General features: G+C 36.6%; 3 protein-coding genes across 5 annotated transcripts in view; 2 read left to right on the top strand and 1 right to left on the bottom strand.

Moving 5' to 3' along the window:
* kcnh3 (potassium voltage-gated channel, subfamily H (eag-related), member 3) overlaps window positions 1–1,986 on the bottom strand; it is a 103,753-nt gene extending 101,767 nt beyond the window's left edge. Inside the window, 1 exon segment of the mRNA XM_042731138.1 lies at window positions 1,516–1,986. Within this exon segment, the coding sequence (XP_042587072.1) occupies window positions 1,516–1,591 (76 nt within the window). The 5' untranslated portion in view covers window positions 1,592–1,986.
* A 1,433-nt stretch (window positions 1,987–3,419) lies between these two features.
* idh1 (isocitrate dehydrogenase (NADP(+)) 1) lies at window positions 3,420–14,232 on the top strand. 2 transcript variants are annotated; one of them, XM_042731136.1, is made up of 9 exons: window positions 3,420–3,573; window positions 6,063–6,192; window positions 10,876–11,167; window positions 11,342–11,447; window positions 11,861–12,038; window positions 12,339–12,490; window positions 13,036–13,176; window positions 13,274–13,436; window positions 13,644–14,232. In XM_042731136.1, exons 1-9 carry the CDS (start codon window positions 3,540–3,542, stop codon window positions 13,735–13,737), a joined length of 1,290 nt encoding a protein of 429 aa, XP_042587070.1. In that variant the 5' UTR covers window positions 3,420–3,539; the 3' UTR covers window positions 13,738–14,232. The 2 variants fall into 2 exon arrangements, with proteins under 2 accessions (XP_042587070.1, XP_042587071.1); XM_042731137.1 differs by lacking the exon at window positions 3,420–3,573 and adding an exon at window positions 5,052–5,209.
* Window positions 14,233–18,668: 4,436 nt separating this feature from the next.
* Window positions 18,669–19,365, top strand: part of LOC109048482 (pleckstrin homology domain-containing family M member 3-like) — a 45,296-nt gene continuing 44,599 nt past the window's right edge. For both annotated transcript variants that reach the window (XR_006155600.1, XM_042731134.1), the window contains exon 1: window positions 18,669–18,763. The gene's annotated coding sequence lies outside the window, so the exon portion shown is untranslated. The remainder of the gene's footprint in view (window positions 18,764–19,365) is intronic.

The raw sequence follows: 19,365 nt of genomic DNA, 5'->3' as shown, positions 1-19,365 counted from the left end.
TAGAGGATTTAAAAGCAGAACTGTAAAGTTTATAATTTTCCAAAAGCTGTTCAATTAGTTCTTCTGTTAAAACTAAAAAGCTGAATAATTTTAGTCATTCTTGGGGTTACAGGGTTTATGGCATTCAGTTGTCATGGCAACAAAGTTGCACAATTTAAACAGAAATGGTTAGTAAGCATTTTCTTTTCTCCACATCTAAATGGTATTAACCTGATGCATTTTTTTTTTTTTTTTTTTTTTGCTATACTATTGAGGCTGTTTGTTTTAACGTTTACAGATAAGTTTCATTGCAAGCGCCAAACTATAACTATTTTGTATTATTAATTTAATTTTTGTGGTAATCAACATTATGCCACAAAAGCTGACAATTCATATTTGTTTGAATTTAACCCAGAGTATCCCATGCTATTAAACTAGACCACTGGACAAACACATAGTTTTGGATGTGAAGCTGCATGTTAGCGGCCCTCTGTCCACTAACACACCCACGGCTCAGCCGGACAGCACGCAAGTTACTCATCCCTTCTGTTCAAAAAACACATTATAAATCAGCTAGATCTCCACACACTCACTCGGTGTGGCTTTAGATGAAAGATCGGCCTAAAGATTGAGATGGGAGCTCAAAAGTGTGTCTTGTCACACTCATCTGCAGGACTATAGTAGCAACAGAAGCACCTGTTTTGTATCTTTAAAGGATTTCTGTCCTCTTTCACCCTCAGTGAACCATCCAGATGTCAAGTAAAATGTATTCTTAAAAAAAAAAAAAACAGTGTTAAATCTTATTACGTTGCTTCTGTTCTTCATATTATGTAATTATTTGAGATGCCGAGAAGAAAATGAGACAAAATGTACTAGGGATGCCAGGATACAGAACAGATCACACCACAGAACAGATATGCAGCAGCCTGAACTCAGCAAGACAGGGAAATGAAACTATAAATCCCTTTCTCTAAGATTTATTAAGTACAATCAAGAACCACCCAGGGCTCAGAGTTACACAATACCTTTAGCTGACAAACATGGACATTAACTTTAATTCAATACCAAAATGTAACGTATTTATTATAGTCCATTTAAATATTTTATATATGTTATGTATTTTAATATATTTACTATATTTAAATATAACTATGTTTAAACTTTATTACAGTTCGCTTAAATTGCCCTGCAATGTGACAAGTACAATATTCCATGCACTCTTCTAATTATATGAGCCCATAAAACTGTGTGCGTGCGTGCATAATTATAAAATATTGTCCAAAATACTTTTAGCTGTAGTATGCCAGTATGACTGCTGTCACTGGTTAACCTGAACAATGTTACGAGACAATGATCAACCTGCTACACGAAAGGACTTAATATGTCCACGCGCGTGCATTAAGAGCTTACAACCGTTCCATTTTACGCACTATTGTAAACAGCTTCGGGTGACTGTTAAATTTGCCCAAAACACTTTGTAATTGCATTTGACACTTTGGTGAAGGAACGGTAAGTTGGTACGGTCTGCGCACTTACGGGTGCCATCGAAACGGGTGGCGATGGTGTCGAGGAAGGTGTTCTGCGGGGCCAGCAGTCCTCTCATCACAGGCATCCTGGTGCGGGTCGACTGCGTCCTCCTCCCGCTTCTGCGCCCAGCAGTGGACTCCTGCTCAGCCCCGAACCCGGGTAAGAATCGGGATGTTCCGGGTGCGCATCCTAGACCCTGCAGGAGCGCCCCGATCCGTGATACGCGCGGCTCCACTTTGGCAGCTCAACAGTGACCATATCCATTAACAAAAAGCCCACATATCTGCCTCACATCGTGTCATAAATAGGGCGAAAATCCGCGTACGTGTCTTTGAAAGTCAGGTGCTTGGAGATGAGATGAACCTGTGCGTAACGGCAGCGCTGGAGACCGGAGCTCTGACTGGTAAGGCGACTGCGCACTGATGTCGTGTGGACTCCTGTGGCACCACGATCCTTCCTCTCTACATCTATATTACTGGCTTTCTCTAGTTGCTATAACCAGCAGGTGTCACGTCACGTGGTGAGCAATCTGGTAATGAGGCTAGAACCCTTGCTTGTCTTTTTATTAAAGATTCTTTATTCGGATGAAATGATCTAAAAACAAACCAAATTTTGATTTTGTAAGAAGTTTGATTTTTTTAACAAGAAAATAATTTCTTAGGTTCTTACCGTTTCGAGATTTTGTATTTAAGGATCAATAACGTAATGATCATTTCCTGAATCTAAGTTATAAAAAAAGAAATAAAAAAAAAATTACAATTCCTTGAATAGTCTACACCTTGTTGATAATAAACACATCTGTCAAGGTGGTGTAACTGTAACTTTTTGAAAGAAATGATGGCATGAGTAGTTGAAAGAACCTGATAGAAAAATAAATATATTTTCTTAAAGAAAAAAAACACTACCAACAGAACTTTTTATTTTATACCTTTACAACCATGTTTAAAAATATACTTAAGTGCTTACAGTAACAATGTCTGTTAATTTACAGTCCAAGGCAAGTATTTTAGTACATTTTAGACAATTATTAAATAAGAATAATAACAAAAATGTAATAATTACAAAATGTAAATGTTTTTCAAAAATGGACACAAAGCACTTGTTCTAAGTAGATTCCTCCTTTTTGTCATGTCCAACATCATTTGTCATCGATTCATAAATCAAACAGTATAACTATTTGCAAGAGTGTTTTACTACCACCCCTGACTATTTATTTTAGGTTTAATTTTGCACATTATCAATGTGTTTGTGGTCAATAATAGAACAGAATAATAAGGGGAAAAAAGCTCTATTGTCATGTTTCTCCAGTGTGGTAGAAAAAAAATAAAAAATAAAACAGTGTCTCCATGGAACAACCTATAACAAGAAAAACAAGTGAATGATATGTAATTTGACACAGGCAATAAATAAAATTCCACAACTCACCACTGAGGTTAAAACACAGTAGTTCAAAGTATAAAAAGAGAAGAAGAAAAATAAATAATATACATGCCAACATTTTGTTATTTTTCTTTTAAAAGTTGGTGTCTTGTTTCAGATTGAAAAGCTCCCACTCTCAAACCTAAAGTTTAATGTCACCTTGGCCTGCAGACTCACATTCTGGATGTCCAAAATATTCCAAAGGATGACACACTTACAGACTGTAAAAGATATTAGGCCACAGCTGTAATGCAAAACATTCTGTTTCATACGGTTTGCATCTTGACTTATCAGGATTTCTTTGCCATGTCTTGCATTGTTATAAAAATATACAAAGTAAATAAAAGGTAGATTTCAAGTATGCTAAACCATTACAGTAAACACCGGCATGAAAGACAAAATATTGTGGCAGTCACAGGGGATTTTTACTACAAACTGAGTGATGGTATTGCGACACCTGCCGGTAAGTCTGAATTCTGCATTCACACACAGGAGATCCCAAACGACTGCTCAGTGCTCACTTTCACTCCCTTCCTACTCAGACAAACTCAGAGGATAAGCAGCACACCGTTTCAGCAAATGAAGAGCAGTGCTCGTGAAGGTGGATTGAGAATATGGACTGCTCAAGAAACAGAATGCGTTTTGGAGGTTGGGTGAACCTGTATATATCTGTCTTTCCTGTATCATCTGCTATTGTTGGTGAAGATTCGCAGGAGGCATGCAAATTAGAAACCACCCATACTGTATATATTATGTGCGCAGGGGAAGGCTGGTACAAAACTAAATCATTAACAGTTTGGTTTATGAAAATTCCCCTTATTCTGGTATCGCCCTTATTCTGTTACTGGCGTCAAGACGCACTTTTATGACGCGGTAGTACCAATTCACTGCATACTTGACAAAATATACTTAGTTCTATGTTAAATAGAACGTAGACCAAGTTAAAGTATGCGCGTTAAAAACAAGGAAGAAGGACAGGCTTTGAAATATGATAAAAGTGAGTAGAATTGCAAGAGAGGGGTCCAAAATGGGCGGGGCTTATGGCTAAAAATAATATTTTAGTTCTAAATAATAATTTGTTTCAACTCTTAATTGTTTGTTTTCAGTTCGGTGTCTATTAAAGTCCTCCGTGTCATTCATTATTCATCTGTAAAATATTGGTCATACTGCTACAAAAGGTAACACACTGGTCACGTGGTAATTGTTACTTTTCTCCGCGTTGATGAGAATTGATTTAAGGCGAATTCAAAATGTTTTTCCAAAAAATAAAATGCTTCACTAAACACAAAACATAATATAAATCTAAATTGCAGCAAAACATAAGTGCAATTCAAATATAAATAAATATATGAAAACAAATACGACACAGGGATTTATCATCAAAATATTAGACAGCTTGAAGGCTTTTTTGTTCTGCCTAAATTTGAAGGATTTTTAAGAAGATTGACAATTCTTTTTGGAAATGCGAGAGAATGATGGCTTTTTTTTATTAAGTGCAATTATATATGCAATTACTAGTCGAAACCACAATATTATTATTAATATTAACCAAAAATTAAACACCAGAATTCAGCGTGGGGAAAAAATAAAAATGTATATATTTTATAGTTTTTAAAGTTTTTACAAACACCGGTACTACATATTTAAAATGTATTCATCAATGGTAAAATGATTCTTGCAACTTGCATTTAATGGTCTCATTTAAAAAAAAAAAAAATAATAATAATAAAAAAAAAAAAAATATATATATATATATATGTATGTATGTATGTATGTATTACAATGTTAATCTATGAGTTTTGTGTTCTTATCGAGTTTTTAATTGATTTATTCAAAGTCATTAAATCAAAGTCATATTCTTCACTTTTTTACAATTAAATGACCAAAAATTTCCTACTTAGGCCCTTTGCCCATTTTATTTCAGTTGTAAAATGTGAAGAAAATGGATTTGTGATCCTACAGTTCAACGAATGCTCTGCATTTTTGAGCTGCATAGCGTCTCCTAGAGGAAGACAAGCGTTTGTCCCAATTCAAACAGCTGTTATCCAATAACATATGCCTCCCAATAGGGTGCAGAATGAAGGAGGGACTAGTCGTTTGAGTGTAGTTCCGTATTCTCTTGGATTGGTGGAGGATTATCTTATTGAAGAAGTACATGTATGAGCAGAGCTGGAGAGAGCCTATACCATCGGCTCAGCTGATAGGAAACAACGCCTTCCAAGACTAGTCAAAATCAACCTTCTGATACCTCTCCATTTACTCCAATACAATTTTAAAAGAAAAGGTAGGCGTCGTATATTGAGTTGCGATCGTTCAAAATAGCCGGTAAATCACATTACAGTCGCTGTTGTCTGATTTGACGTTTCCTGTAAAGTGCTACCGGTATGCTGAGCATTATTGAAGAAAACACTGTTAAAGTGATACATTCATTAGAGAAAACGCAAACAGAGATTTTGAAACCTCGGTGGTTATATATAAACGACATATTTAAAGAATTGTTAATGTTGCATTATTCATTTTTTACCATAGATCGTACACAGGTTCGTCTAAACCTTCGTTATGACTCTTAATAAAACATTAATGTAAATGTGCAAAACAGTATCTTATGCGCTGTATATGACCTTTGTCCTAATTGTTTTGTTACGTGCCAGTTGGAACTGCAATAAGACGTTGAAACATTTGTTAATAGTGACACAATTGATGCGATACACTGAATCTCTCATGGTGAATAAAAGGCCTGTGTCATGTTGTTATACAGTCTATGGTCATATTACACAATGGCTGTCAGGTGCTGTTACTTTAGTTGCATGAGAATAGCTGATGTCTCTCGCAAAAGCTGGTGCATCAATACAGAGATAATAACACCATAATGATTGTACTTGAAAAAACTAAGGTATTAGTATAGCCGTTTATGAAAAACAATACAAACTACAGACTTCTAAATCTGAGATTTGTGCTTATTAGTCTGCAGGCTTAAAACTGCTGTTCGTTAAAACAGGTTTAAGGCAAAAATGCTGATTCACTGGTTGTGTAACTTTTCTCAGTGGAATCTATTCCTCCTTCAGGGAGTCAGTACTGACCCTACTATACATCTTAATATATAACCGTCAAATATATAACCGTCATTGGTCTTGCAGGATCCAAAATGTCTCAGAAGATCAAAGCAGGTTCTGTGGTGGAGATGGAAGGAGATGAGATGACCAGAGTAATATGGGAGCTCATAAAAGAGAAACTAATTTTCCCTTATCTGGAGCTCGACCTGCACAGGTGAGATTAAATGTGTGTGTCACGTTCACAGCAGGTGAGCATTACTCTCATTATATTTGATTTCCCTTGTGAATACTCAGGTTTAAGCCTGTATGTTAATCTGATTTAATGTCACTTTGCTGACAATAATTCTAATCACACACAAATACCTAATGCAAAATCAACACAAATACTAAATAAATTATGAACTCATTTTGAAATAATTTGTATTTTTATCTCTCTATATTATAATTTATATTTTAATTATATATACAATTATTTTTATAATTAAATTATATCTAAATATAAATAATACATAATTTAATGTTAATTTTATTTGTTAATTTTTTAAATACTTGTATTGTAATTTATTGGTTTTCAATTATTTTGATATTTATAACCAATATAAACTTGCCACCAACTTATTTTAGTGACATAGTTGTACATTACTATCAATAATAATGCCACTGAGCAGGTTCCTGCCAAGTTTTACAAATATGACATTTCCTGTTGTACAGATGTGGTAATCCTCAAGGCCAAAGGGAAATGTTATCTTCCCATAAGTTACAACTTTTATTACCTAACATCACTTTCTGTGCTTTTCTGTGTTATGAATTGTCAGCATATGTACTTTGAACTTTATAGGTTATGGTTTAATCTGAGTAGCTCTTTAACTATAAAGACCTGCTTTTTTATTAAAAAATAAACATATCCAATATTTAATATTGTGCATGAACTTGACCTAGAGGTTTGAAGAATAGCTGCAAGGTAAAAAGTCAGTCGCTTATTGGGCTGATAAGCGTATTATCAGTATGTTAGCAAACAAGGTGTCGTCACTTAAGGGGGATCTCTTGACGCCTGTCCATACAGTCACTTCCAATGAACTTTGGACTGGTCTTTGAGCTTGTATCGTAAGATTGTTTGCGTATGTTTACTTGTCATTTGGGCTTTTAGTTGCATTGTTGAATGTCGTCTTTGCATCACAGGTTTGCATTGATGGATTGAACTAAGTCTGTGGCAACTCTTAAAATATATGTTAAATTGTTTTGAAGTCCTCTAGCACCACCAACAGTTTTTCAGAATCATTATCGTACCAGGGAGTGGAAGGAAAGTGGGTGAAAGCTCAGAGCATACTCAACATAATAGTGAGGACACGGAACAAGGAAAGAATGGGAGAGTTCCTCCCCTGCTGGCAGTGCTGTGTTGTAGCTCAGGGATGCTCTCTCCAAAGTGTGTGTTAAGTCTGTCGCACTCTTTCTAGCTAGTTGTAGAATCTCTTTGAGGACGCCTTCATTAGTTCAGTCATGCATATGCAGAACAGATGAGGCCTTTCATTAGCTTTCAGTTGCTCAGAGCACGAGTGAATTTAAATCAGTGTGGAAAATTTTAGTTTGAAGATGTCTATTCAGAAATGTTAATACATGTTTTGGTAGCTGGAAATCATAAAGCATCTACTGAGTGTTCATTACCACATAACTGGGCCCACACAGAGTCTGTGCCTTAGAAGTAGCAGAAATTATATATATGGAGATATGTATAATTTTGATATGTATATTTTCTTCGACCCACTATGTGTTTAAGTATCTTGATTTTAATTGTTTTTCAAAATACAGTGATGGCTAAAAAAATGGTTTTAAGTCAGTTATTTTCTGGCAAACGCTGCTGGCCCAAGGCCAGCCTAAAAAGGGGCTCAGGACAGTTGACGGGCCACTGCTGCATGCCATCATGAAAGCTTATCATTTGCACGTGTGTTTAATCCATGCCAGTGTAAACATTCAAGAGATTTTAAAGCATTCAAGCACAAGGCGAGAGAACTCAACTGATAACTCGCGTGCCTTGTTCGGTGCACACACTGAGAGCCTTAGACTCACAAACACCGAACCAAGCTCTTCTTCGTGTCCTCCTGCACCTGAACGAACAAACGCACCTCACCAGTTTAAACATGCAAACACAAAAAGACGTGAAAGAGGCCAGTTCAGCACCTGCGCACTGTGTTCTGTACACACATGCAGAGAGCCACTCACAGCCCTTGAACACCCAGTTGAGTTTTGCCTCTTCTTGCTCTTGAACCGACAAATATATACAAAATTATGTCAAAATACCCGAAGTGAGTATCCTCAAAATACTGTTATGTCTTAAAGGGGTCTTATTATGCTCTTTTACAAAGTCTTGATTTTGTTTGGGGGGTGTACTAGAACATGCTCTCATGCTTGGTGGTTTGAAAAACACATTATGTTTCATATAATTTACACTATTACAATACCTTTCTCCCCAGCCTGGCACAAACGGCTCGATTAGTTCTGGATTTGATGAAGGCCAGCATTCCGAAAAACGAAATGTGTTGTGATTGGCGAACAGCTTAGAGGGTGTTTCAGTACTGCCCCGCCTCTTGCCAAAGCAGCAAGTTCCATCTTGCTCCGGTATAGTTAAGGATGGTGTTAATACTGCCATATCAGATTGATCCAGATTCAGACCCCGGGAATATTGAGCAAAAGGATTGCGCAGAACCTTTGCACAAACAGATATTGCAAGACATATTAGAGTGGTAACTTTATTGTTGTTTTTTTTTTTTTTTGGCTAAATCACGTTTTAGATAGGATGTCAACAATCGCTTAAAAATAACTGCATCTACTATGTACAGATAAGTGCATATGTATTATGTTTATTGTTCTTTAATTCTAACATTATAACATGAATTGCAGTGTTTCCCACAGACACTCCATTTGTGGCGGCATATTTATGCAAATCCATTCTCTGCCAGCAGGAGGCGCTGTTGGAGTGGTAGAGATTGAGGTTTCCCTGGTAATGGCTGCTAGATGAAATAAGACATTATGCAAGATGAAATGAAAATGACATCTAATTTTCTTGAAGACAGTCGGTTTGCTTCAGAAATACAGTGATATAAAAACACCCACACTCAATGTATGGGAAACACTGTAGTTCCATAATTGAAGTGTAAATTCTGCAGATTACATCACCCTCCACAAAAAAACCTACAGCAATTTAATAATTATTCAGGTGCATGTGTAATAACTTGCGAAAACCTGACGCTACAGCAGCACTTCTTCTTCTTTGTCGTCTTGTCTGATGCACTCAACCAAGCGTTCTAACCACGACTTTCCCCTCCCCACCCCCAAACATTCGAATTTCCGTAGGCGGGAATTATTTTAATGATATTCTAATAGGCCGCTTTGTGACATCAGAAAACCCGGAAAACAACGCTGTAGTCCAAACGAGCCGTTCGTTTTAGTTCTTGAAAAGGGATTTTTTAAAATGAAATATCTCCCTTTGGAGTGGACTTTGAGATTTGTAACTTTGCAGATCTTTTTTTATACCCAAACATGCACACTACGCACTGAATAAAATTCAAAAAGTGAAAAAGCATAACAGGACCCCTTTAAGTGAATGGAAACAGTTGAGAAAGAAATCAGATGTGTATCATTGCATTGTCTCTTAAAGTGACCACACCTGATTTACTAGCTGCTGTCGGTGTCCTTAATGTTAATCTTAGAAATCAAAAGAGAGAAAATCACTCGCTGCTTTTTACTGAATTATTTTGTAGTTTTAACAAGAATTAATCTATATTTAATTATACAGTGAAGACTATGCAATGATATTTTACATTTGATTATTCAGGTTCTGTACCTAGACATCTACAAACTTAAACATTGTTTAATTTAACTTTTTATTTATTTAACTTTTAAAATGTAACTTTTTATTTATTATTGCAGTTTATTCGATTTCAAACAGGGCCCACGGGTACAACCTGCACAAAGGCCCTGCAAACCCCAGCTACAGCATTGTATATGACTATGACGCATACTAAATTTTGCGACAATGTCCCGAGAGAATACAACAGTGAAATTGTATTTCACTGTAGATCTTATATATTGATTTAAATATGCAAAAGTTCTAGAATTAGAGCATTATTGAAGTGGTAAATATGTTTCTGGTATATGTTTGGCAACATTATTTTAACCCTATTGCAGTGAGTAGCTTTGCGTTTATTAAACAACCGTGTTGGAAGAGTACATATGTGTAAGTTTGTTAAAACAATGCACACCATAATCAAAGCTAAACGTGGTCCAAATTAATTTCAGTTTATAATCAGAGTATATATTTATTTAGAAAGTATCAGAGTATATATATTATTTAAATAAATGCTCATTGATGCGAGCAGGTACTGAATGTGTATTTCTGTTAATGACTTGACAGCTGGTGATTACCACCACCCGCTGTAAATTTGAGTCTGAGTGTCCATCTTAGCTACAAACAAATTCAAATTAATTTCTTTGTAGATTATATAACAGCAACTTGGAAAACAGACAAATCAGAAAAGGTAAGAAGTGATATTTGAGAACAGAGCGTACTAATATAATAGCGGCAGACCCATAGTGGAACTTACTTTACCCAGCGTTGATGTAACTTGATGTAACTTCCAACTGTTGTGAAATTGGCCTTTTTTATTTTTTACATTTTGGACTCAAAGCAGCTCATAGGTTTACTCTGGTTATAAACTATGAAATGCATTTTCCCCATTTCCATTTGATTCAACATCAATAACATTTCTCGAATAATATGCTTTTGTAATTATTTTTTTGTCCACTGAAATGTAATTTGCAATATAACACCATAGAATGGTTCACATAGTTTAGCAAAACTCTATAATAGAATGAGGTTTCTATTTTGCTCTCTGTGCGGTAGCTATGACCTGGGAATGGAGAACCGTGATGCCACTGATGACAAGGTGACTGTTGAGGCAGCGGAGGCTGTGAGGCACTACAACGTTGGCATCAAGTGTGCCACCATCACTCCTGACGAGAAGCGTGTGGAGGAGTTCAAGCTCAAGAAGATGTGGCGCTCTCCTAACGGAACAATCCGGAACATCCTGGGAGGAACTGTGTTCCGAGAGGCTATTATCTGCAAAAACATTCCCCGCTTGGTTCCTGGCTGGATCAAGCCTATAATTATCGGCAGGCATGCACATGGAGACCAGGTATGGAGCTCTTACTCATTAGAATATCTGTAATTAAGCATAATTGTGAATTTGTTTTGGCTTTTTTTGAATCTTTTATCATACTTTATGCTGTTTTATCAAAGCAATCATTCTATAATATCGGTGAAATCACATTACAGATAAAAGATAATCTGTGCTTTTCAATTTTAACAGTACAAGGCCACAGATTTCGTTGTTCCCGGTCCTGGAACCGTGGAAATGATGTACACACCTAAAAATGGAGGAGAGCCGCTCAAGTTTGTTGTCCATGACTTTGAAGGTAGCCTACATTGATTCAAAATTTCCATTGGAAGTAGTAAGTCATAGATTTTGCATACTATTTTATGAATACTGTGAATTCGGACATACTATTCTTTTCACATAGTGTTTTGCACCTACTTTATAGTCAGGAAGTATGTGATTTTAAATGCAGCCCTTCTGTATGTCAAAGATATCTAGCTGTCTCTGTATGGTGATGTCATCACAGCGAACTCTCACCTGTGAGAGCATTGAGCATGTTTGTCTTGTCAGTGTTACAGTATGAGGCCACATGGCCAGATTAACACTGTCCCGGCTCTGATTTGATATTATTGGAACATATCCTAGTTGTTTCTAGATAAAACTGACACAAGCATATCTGCTTTTAGACCAGGTTTTCTTGACACTACAGTATGTGTGATTATGTATGTTTAGGTACTGGTGGAGTTGCTCTGGGGATGTACAACACCGACAACTCAATCCGGGACTTTGCTCACAGCTCTTTGCAGATGGGGTTGAACAAAGGCTGGCCGGTGTACCTCAGCACCAAGAACACCATCTTGAAGAAATATGATGGCCGTTTCAAAGACATTTTCCAGGAGATCTATGACAAGTGAGTCCTCAATGAAATGGTTGTTTCATGAACTGTCACTGAATAAATTCCCCCTGGTAATCAGTCTAGTTAAACAGGGTTTTTTGAACGAACGAAAATGAGTCCAAAACCACCTGTAATAAATTTCATTTTACAGACTTACATGTAAATCAATTTTAAAAAAAATCCTTAAAAGATTTTCTGGCATCAAAGTATAAACATCATAATCCCATATGCCCACATTGTATAAGATGACTGAATGGAAAACAATGAAAAAAAAATGATAAAAGAGCATTCTGACACAGTTTGTGTGTGTTGCAGAGAGTACAAGGCTCAGTATGAGGCCAAAGGCATCTGGTATGAGCATCGGCTGATTGATGACATGGTGGCTCAGGCCATGAAGTCTGAAGGTGGGTTTATCTGGGCCTGCAAGAACTATGATGGAGATGTGCAGTCAGACTCTGTAGCTCAGGGTGAGTAAAACTGCAGTAAAATTACAATTGATAATCATCTTTTGCAAAAAATGATATACTTATACAGTGTTTGCAATGTGAACGTGCCCTTTACAAAAAAAGGTAAAACAACAATATTGGATGATTTTGAAGTTGGAGGAGAAAATTAGATTTTTTTCAACCTACCCTACCTTTTTGAACCAGACTACACAGATGAAGAATCAACCACACGTGACAATTCCAACGTGCTTTTGTGGTTAAAAAGAAAAAAATTGTTTTTTTTTTTTTTTAATGGCTGATCGTTTCACTAGATGAGCCCTTTGAAGCTGCACTGAAGCTGCAATTTAAACCTTCCACCTGTTGTCCACTATATGGAGAAAAATCTTGGAATGTTTTTCTTAAAAAAAAAACTTAATTTCTTTTCGAGTGAAGAAAGTCATGAACATCTTGGATGACATGGGTGGGGGGGGGTGAATAATATTCTGTGTGAATGAGTAATATTACTAACTGTAAAAGTATTCTGAAAGAATTATGAAATTTATAGTGAGTAAACTTTGTGTTTCTAGGTTATGGGTCATTGGGTATGATGACCAGTGTGCTTGTGTGTCCTGACGGGCGTACAGTAGAAGCAGAGGCAGCCCATGGCACTGTTACACGGCACTATCGCATGCACCAGCAGGGCAAAGAGACGTCCACCAACCCTATTGGTGAGAAAAACACACTTACTTCTCTACCACTTTTAATCAATAAAATCCACAAATGAGGCACTGGAAACTGTTTTCATGATCTTTTATGTCCCGTCAGCCTCTGTCTTTGCATGGACTCGAGGGCTGCTGCACCGGGCGGAGCTGGATAAGAACGCAGAGCTGCGGGTGTTCGCTGAGGCACTGGAGGCCGTTTGTGTCGAGACCATTGAAGCTGGTTTCATGACCAAGGACCTGGCCATCTGCATCAAGGGCATGTCTAGGTACATCCATTATCTTGCTCTAAAACATTAGGCATTCATTGTGGGACATTAAAAAGATATTTGTTTTTATCAATTGGAGAGGGGTTAGATTTACAATAGACTGCATCAGTGTTAAATGCGCGATAAAAGTATAGCAACAAGACTTTTTTAACCTGTGTAAAGTTATTTTAGATATGAACTCTTTTTTTTCTGTTTATTTTTTCACAGTGTCACACGCTCTGATTACCTCAACACTTTTGAGTTCTTGGACAAACTGGCTGAGAATCTGAAGATTAAGTTGTCAAGTCAACCCAAACTATAAAGCTGCTGGGTGATGACGGGGCATTCACACATGCACACTCTGACCCTCAATCCACCTCAAACCTCAGACTCTGTTAGTCTCATTTGCCGTCTAACTGGGAGCAAAGACAGAGAAGTGATTGACTTCACCACTACAGCCAGTAGGGGGAGCAGTGCACTTTCAACTGGACGATGAAAGTGCCCTTTTAAATGGCAAGAGCCATTGTAACCTTCAGTATGCTTTTAAAAACAAATTAGAAACATTCATAAAGTAAATTAGATCACTGTTTATACATTTTATCATTGCAACAGTTATTTTCTTTGAAAGATATATTCCCTGTAGCGTATAAATGCTTATTTGTGTGCTACTGCTATCTCTCAGGTGCTTGAACACCTGTTGCCTTATTGGCTGCGTGAATTTCCTTATATGGTTCTGTTTATGTCAGTATGTGTGCTCCTGTGATCAGGTCTTGTGTTATTATGACATTAATAAATGAGACTTTTTAAGAAGAAAATCTCATGTGTTTTGACACTGTCTGATCATGTGTTACTTTGGCAAGGATGCATTCAACTGATCAAAAGTGAAAGTAAAAATCTTTATAATGTTTGAAAGATCTCTATTTTAAATCAGTGCTGTTCTTTTAAGTTTTATATTTTTCAAAGAATCTTGAAAAAATATATATATTACAGTTTCCACAAAATATTACAGTTTTACAACTGTTTGCAACATTGATAGTTAGCAGTCACCAAATCAGCATCACAATTTCCACAAAAATATTAAGCAGTACAAATGTTTCCAACATTAATGATAATCAGCAATCACCCAAATCAGCATTAGGATGATTTTTTAAAGGATTGTGAAAATTCAGCTTTGCCATCACAGGAATAAATACAATTTTTAAATATATTAAAACAGAACACAGTTACTTAAAAAAAAAAAAAATCACAATATTATTGGTTTTATTTTTACCAATCCCAAACATTTGAACAGTGGTATAAATTGAATACATGACTACAAATCTTTTTGAGCTTGCTGAGACGATATTGTGGTGTCTAGTTGCCTGATTAAATCATATTGTCACTTGAGGAGGATCACGCTTCATTCACTAGATGGCAGCACAATGACGTCAAGACGGACAGCCTTTTAAAAGGACCCTGAACGTTTTTATAGCGAATAATACAACAACGGAGAGTTTCTAATTAATTCGTTTTTAATATAATTATTTTATTATTTGTATTATTATTAAACATTAAATGTTTCGTGTATTTATTTGGATAAGTTTAAGAATCAGTAGGCCTATTTGAAGGGAAAGAAGCTAAATCAAAACATGATAAACATTGTAAAATGTATTTCATCACTTCATGCACATGAACGTTACTTACACCAAGCGACCGGAAAATTATTAGAGTATGTCTGAGCACCAAACAGTCTGAACTCTGAGTGCTACCTACACTTAAGTGTTCTTGACTTTATTAGATGCCTGTGACAATGGTTTACCCGAGAGGGAGAGAGAGAGAGAGAGAGAGAGAGAGAGAGAGAGAGAGAGAGAGAGAGATCATGCCTCAGACTGTCACCATTGTGCCGTGATAATTGGATTCTCCCTGTGTGAATGGACAGTGTATGTGAATGTTAGTGTAAAGATTACTATTGTGCTGCAGGAAGTAAAGCCTTATGAATATGAAATAGAGGCCAGTGGTGATTCCGACGTTAATGACGTAAAACATGCACAAGGTCACTAAAGGCCACTGCTATTCAAACCCCGCCCCCAAAATATTTAATTGGGCAATTCACCTGCGCATCACCTGTCAAGAAAAGTTCAGACTTTATGGATTCAGTTAAAAAAAAAAAATCTGATAAATGGGACTGCGACAGTAATAATGCTGTCTGTCGGTATGTGCAACCAACGACAGGCCGATTGACATGAACAATGAATTCTTTATTTGCCGAGTTTTCACGATAATATAGATATTCTAACATATATTCAGAATATGTATTTATGTATTATAATATATTTTGGCCTGAAAAATGTAAGATCAAAGATATTGATAAAAGCAAATGTAGGCTATTGAATCACAGATAGCCTACTATATATCCGATGGGACAGTGTTAAAACATTTTCTCCCAGGTCACAAAAACTGTCAACATCAAAACTGCATTATTTGCACCAAGCACATCAGCATGACTCTTCAGAGCATTAGGAAGGACATGAACATTGAAAATTAATAAACAGATGAATGATTGATATATGGCTTGATGTTGTCTCTGTCTGAGAGCGCACCTTACCCCTGTAGGGAACACAGTGGTTTCCATGGGGACACATAGCCACTCTACTCTTCAAAAGCGGGCCGAGCAGAGGCAGAGGGGCCCTTTGTGTTGGAGAGGAAAGCGTGGAACAACGCTGGGCAGATGAAAGCCCTGCTATCCTTATGTCCAATCATAATTTAGTCATCAGCGCAGGAGCACAGAATCCAAATAGACACTGAAAACACAAACAGCGAAAAGGAGAGGCTCATGGGTCAAGATTTGAGCAAGAGAGAGAGATGGGAGGCTGATATGAGGATAAATTTCAAAGAGATAAAGGAATAGTTGTGCTGTGGCTCAGACTTGTTTTTCATGCTGATGATCAATTCTCTGTGCTGTAGTTTGTGCTGAAATGATGCCGCCCACTTTCAGCCAATTTGAGAAAATTATGATGCATCAACTACATTGTTCAAACTAAAAATAGCAACCTTGTTTATCAGGACATACTTCTTTGTCTAAACACAGAGTAGGAGTAAGAGAGGAGTGGATGTGGGCTTGGCTGATAGATATGTTTACTTGTAAAATTCATTATCAATTAAAAATATTATTTAATATTATTATTAAATCACTACAAAAATGCCCAACAATACTGTTAATAAATTAGAAATACACCACCATTCAAAAGTTTGGGGTCAGTATAAGAATTTCTATGTCCAGCAATGCTTCATTTATTAGGTCAAAATATATTTAAAATAGCAATATTGTGAAATATTATTACAATTTAAAATAACTCTTTTCTGTTTCAGTATTTAAATTGTTTTTTCCCCCTGTAATCTATACACTTTTTTTCCCAACCATTGCTCCAGTCTTCAGTGTCACATAATCCTTCAGAAATCAATGATGATGCTAAAGAAACATTTCTTATCATACATTGTGGAAAGAGTTGTTCTGCTTAGTGAAGTGTGCAAATTGGAATAAAGTGTCTTTTCAGGATTATTAGATGGACAAAATGTTTAAAGAACAGTATTTGGTTGGAACGGTAATATTTTGTATCATTATGCCTCAACCATCACTTTCAGATCATATAATTTTGAACAGTAGAGTAAGAGCTCAGTTCCAATAAATTAATCAAAATAAAACAACCAAAATGGTGTAAAATCTATGATAAAATTACTTAAATGAACACCAACAACATCTGTCATAAGATATGAGATGAAGTGGCCCAAGCACATATGAACCTGAATCATACAATAAAAATAACATTTAAAGATACATTTATTGTATTTTATTTATATTAACCAGTAAGGTGGATCATTTCATTTTTGCTGCCATTTGACAAGGATAGTAAAGTCAACATTTCTTTACTAAACATTTAATGAAGATAACTTCATAACCACCTAGCTACTGTAAGTGGACTAACATTTCAAACAGTTGCTGCCATTTGTCAAGATTAACAAGGTTAGCGTTTCAACACTTCCACGTTTCATACAGCAGCTCAGCCTGTCCAATTGCTGACTCTAATTGTCTCAGAACAGCATAAAAAAAAGATAGAAAAAGTTTTCTGGGGCAAATAAGCATTCAGTACGGGTTCAGATGAGGGTCTATGTAGGTCACGCACAATATGGCGCCTGCAAGTTTACAGCTGGGGCTCGTACCACCATTATCCCACAACAATATCGCGGAGAGGAACTTATTGGAGCCCATTAGCCCATGTCCCCTCCTCCTTCATTAACAAAGCCTTTCTTTAAACAAGCCAAGACAATAAGCTCTCAGAAAGGGTGGCGGGGGGAGAACAGGAGGACTGTAGGGGAGGTCGCAGGTTTAGCCTGGAGCCCACGATAATTACTGTGTTTCTGTCTGTGGCCTGAAAAAGACTTGAATAATGTTTCTTTTTCTGTGGGGACCCAAACAATAGATGCAGGCCTGGCTTCAAGAACGGCAAGCTTTTGGCTATTGGCTATTACAAAAAATCTCATCTTTGCCACTCACGCCTCTTGCCTCTTGGCTTCATTATTGCACAAAGTCTTAATGTCGACCACAATTTGCACATTAAGAATGCATAGATCTTTTATGCAGTTAAAGTTCTTTTGTCAGAATTTGTATGGCAACTCCTTCCAGGCCCACGTGGGTTGCTAATGACTGTGATATATGTGCAGTTTGTGTGGGATGTTGATGTGTGTGTGTTTGTGAGAGGAAAAAAAAGTCTCTACAGAATTACAGTGTAGCTATAAGATGATTTTACACACTCCAACACAACAACAACTCATGTCTTATTCAGTATGTATCACAGCTACTGATCGTAATGGAAGCTTGGTCGCATGATGTCGGGAAGCATAATGTTGATGGGTAATATGACCAGTGTTATTTTGCTAACCTTGCAGATTTTGTTATGACTTTTAATACCCCTCCTTTTATAATCATTCTGTTAAGAAGGAGACAAATAAAATATATTGCTCCACGTGAGGAGCCTTAATCTGGAGGGGGGGGGACACTTAAAAAACACTTTTAAAAAGTACTGTGGTGGCACCTTGATGCTGAGTTGGGGTGTCATATAACACCATGATACCAAAATATCATAGCCCACGATACATTAAAGAAGACCACGATACTATTCGGAATATATTATTTTAATCATGACATAAAATGGATTAAGTACATGAGAAAATAATAATAAAAAAACAACCCCCCCCCCAAAAAAAACAAAACAAAACAAAGGCAGTCGGAACCATTTATCCCAGGATGTTGTTTCACCCGGTGCGCATTTCCGCTGACGGAACTGAATGTGACAGATTGTAAACAGATGCGGGTGAGTCATTTTCACGTACAAATAACATATTATTCGCTCTTTGCATTCTTAGACCTTTTATTATAGTGATTCTCCGATAATCAATGATACATAAACATGTTACATTCGCTGTGAGTTAAACACAATCAGATGACACAAATGTCATTGGCAGATGATGTAGCTGAGTGCTAACTAGCATCATGATGAAGTCATCGGCTGAATTCATAGAAGCAGCGACTTGTAATTAAAAACACAGTCTCTGTCAGAAGAGAGGCGAACCTAGATATTAGAGTTTGTTCATCGTCTTTTATTATTATTTTTTTATTTTATATTTTTTTACTTCTGTTATCGTAGATCTTGTAACTTGTTTGTGTGTGTCAGCTGTACTTGGGTGAACTGCCAGTCCGCATCAACTTACAGTAGTATTATTCAGGATTCTTGTCGAATTAAACGATATCTATAGATTTTATTCAGTGAAGAACCCCTGGTGTTAACAGTCATCATTAGAAGTCAATATTGTTATTATTCAGCAAATATACAGCTCAATTCATATTAATATACAGTTTTGTTCTCATCTGATAGTCTTAGTGCAGTCAAATTGATAATATTTCCTGAATGTCTTT

Source organism: Cyprinus carpio, chromosome B9, assembly GCF_018340385.1.
Source record: "Cyprinus carpio isolate SPL01 chromosome B9, ASM1834038v1, whole genome shotgun sequence".
NCBI lineage: Eukaryota > Metazoa > Chordata > Actinopteri > Cypriniformes > Cyprinidae > Cyprinus > Cyprinus carpio.
Note: the sequence above shows the minus strand (reverse complement) of the source record. Positions and strands in the feature narration are given on the sequence as shown.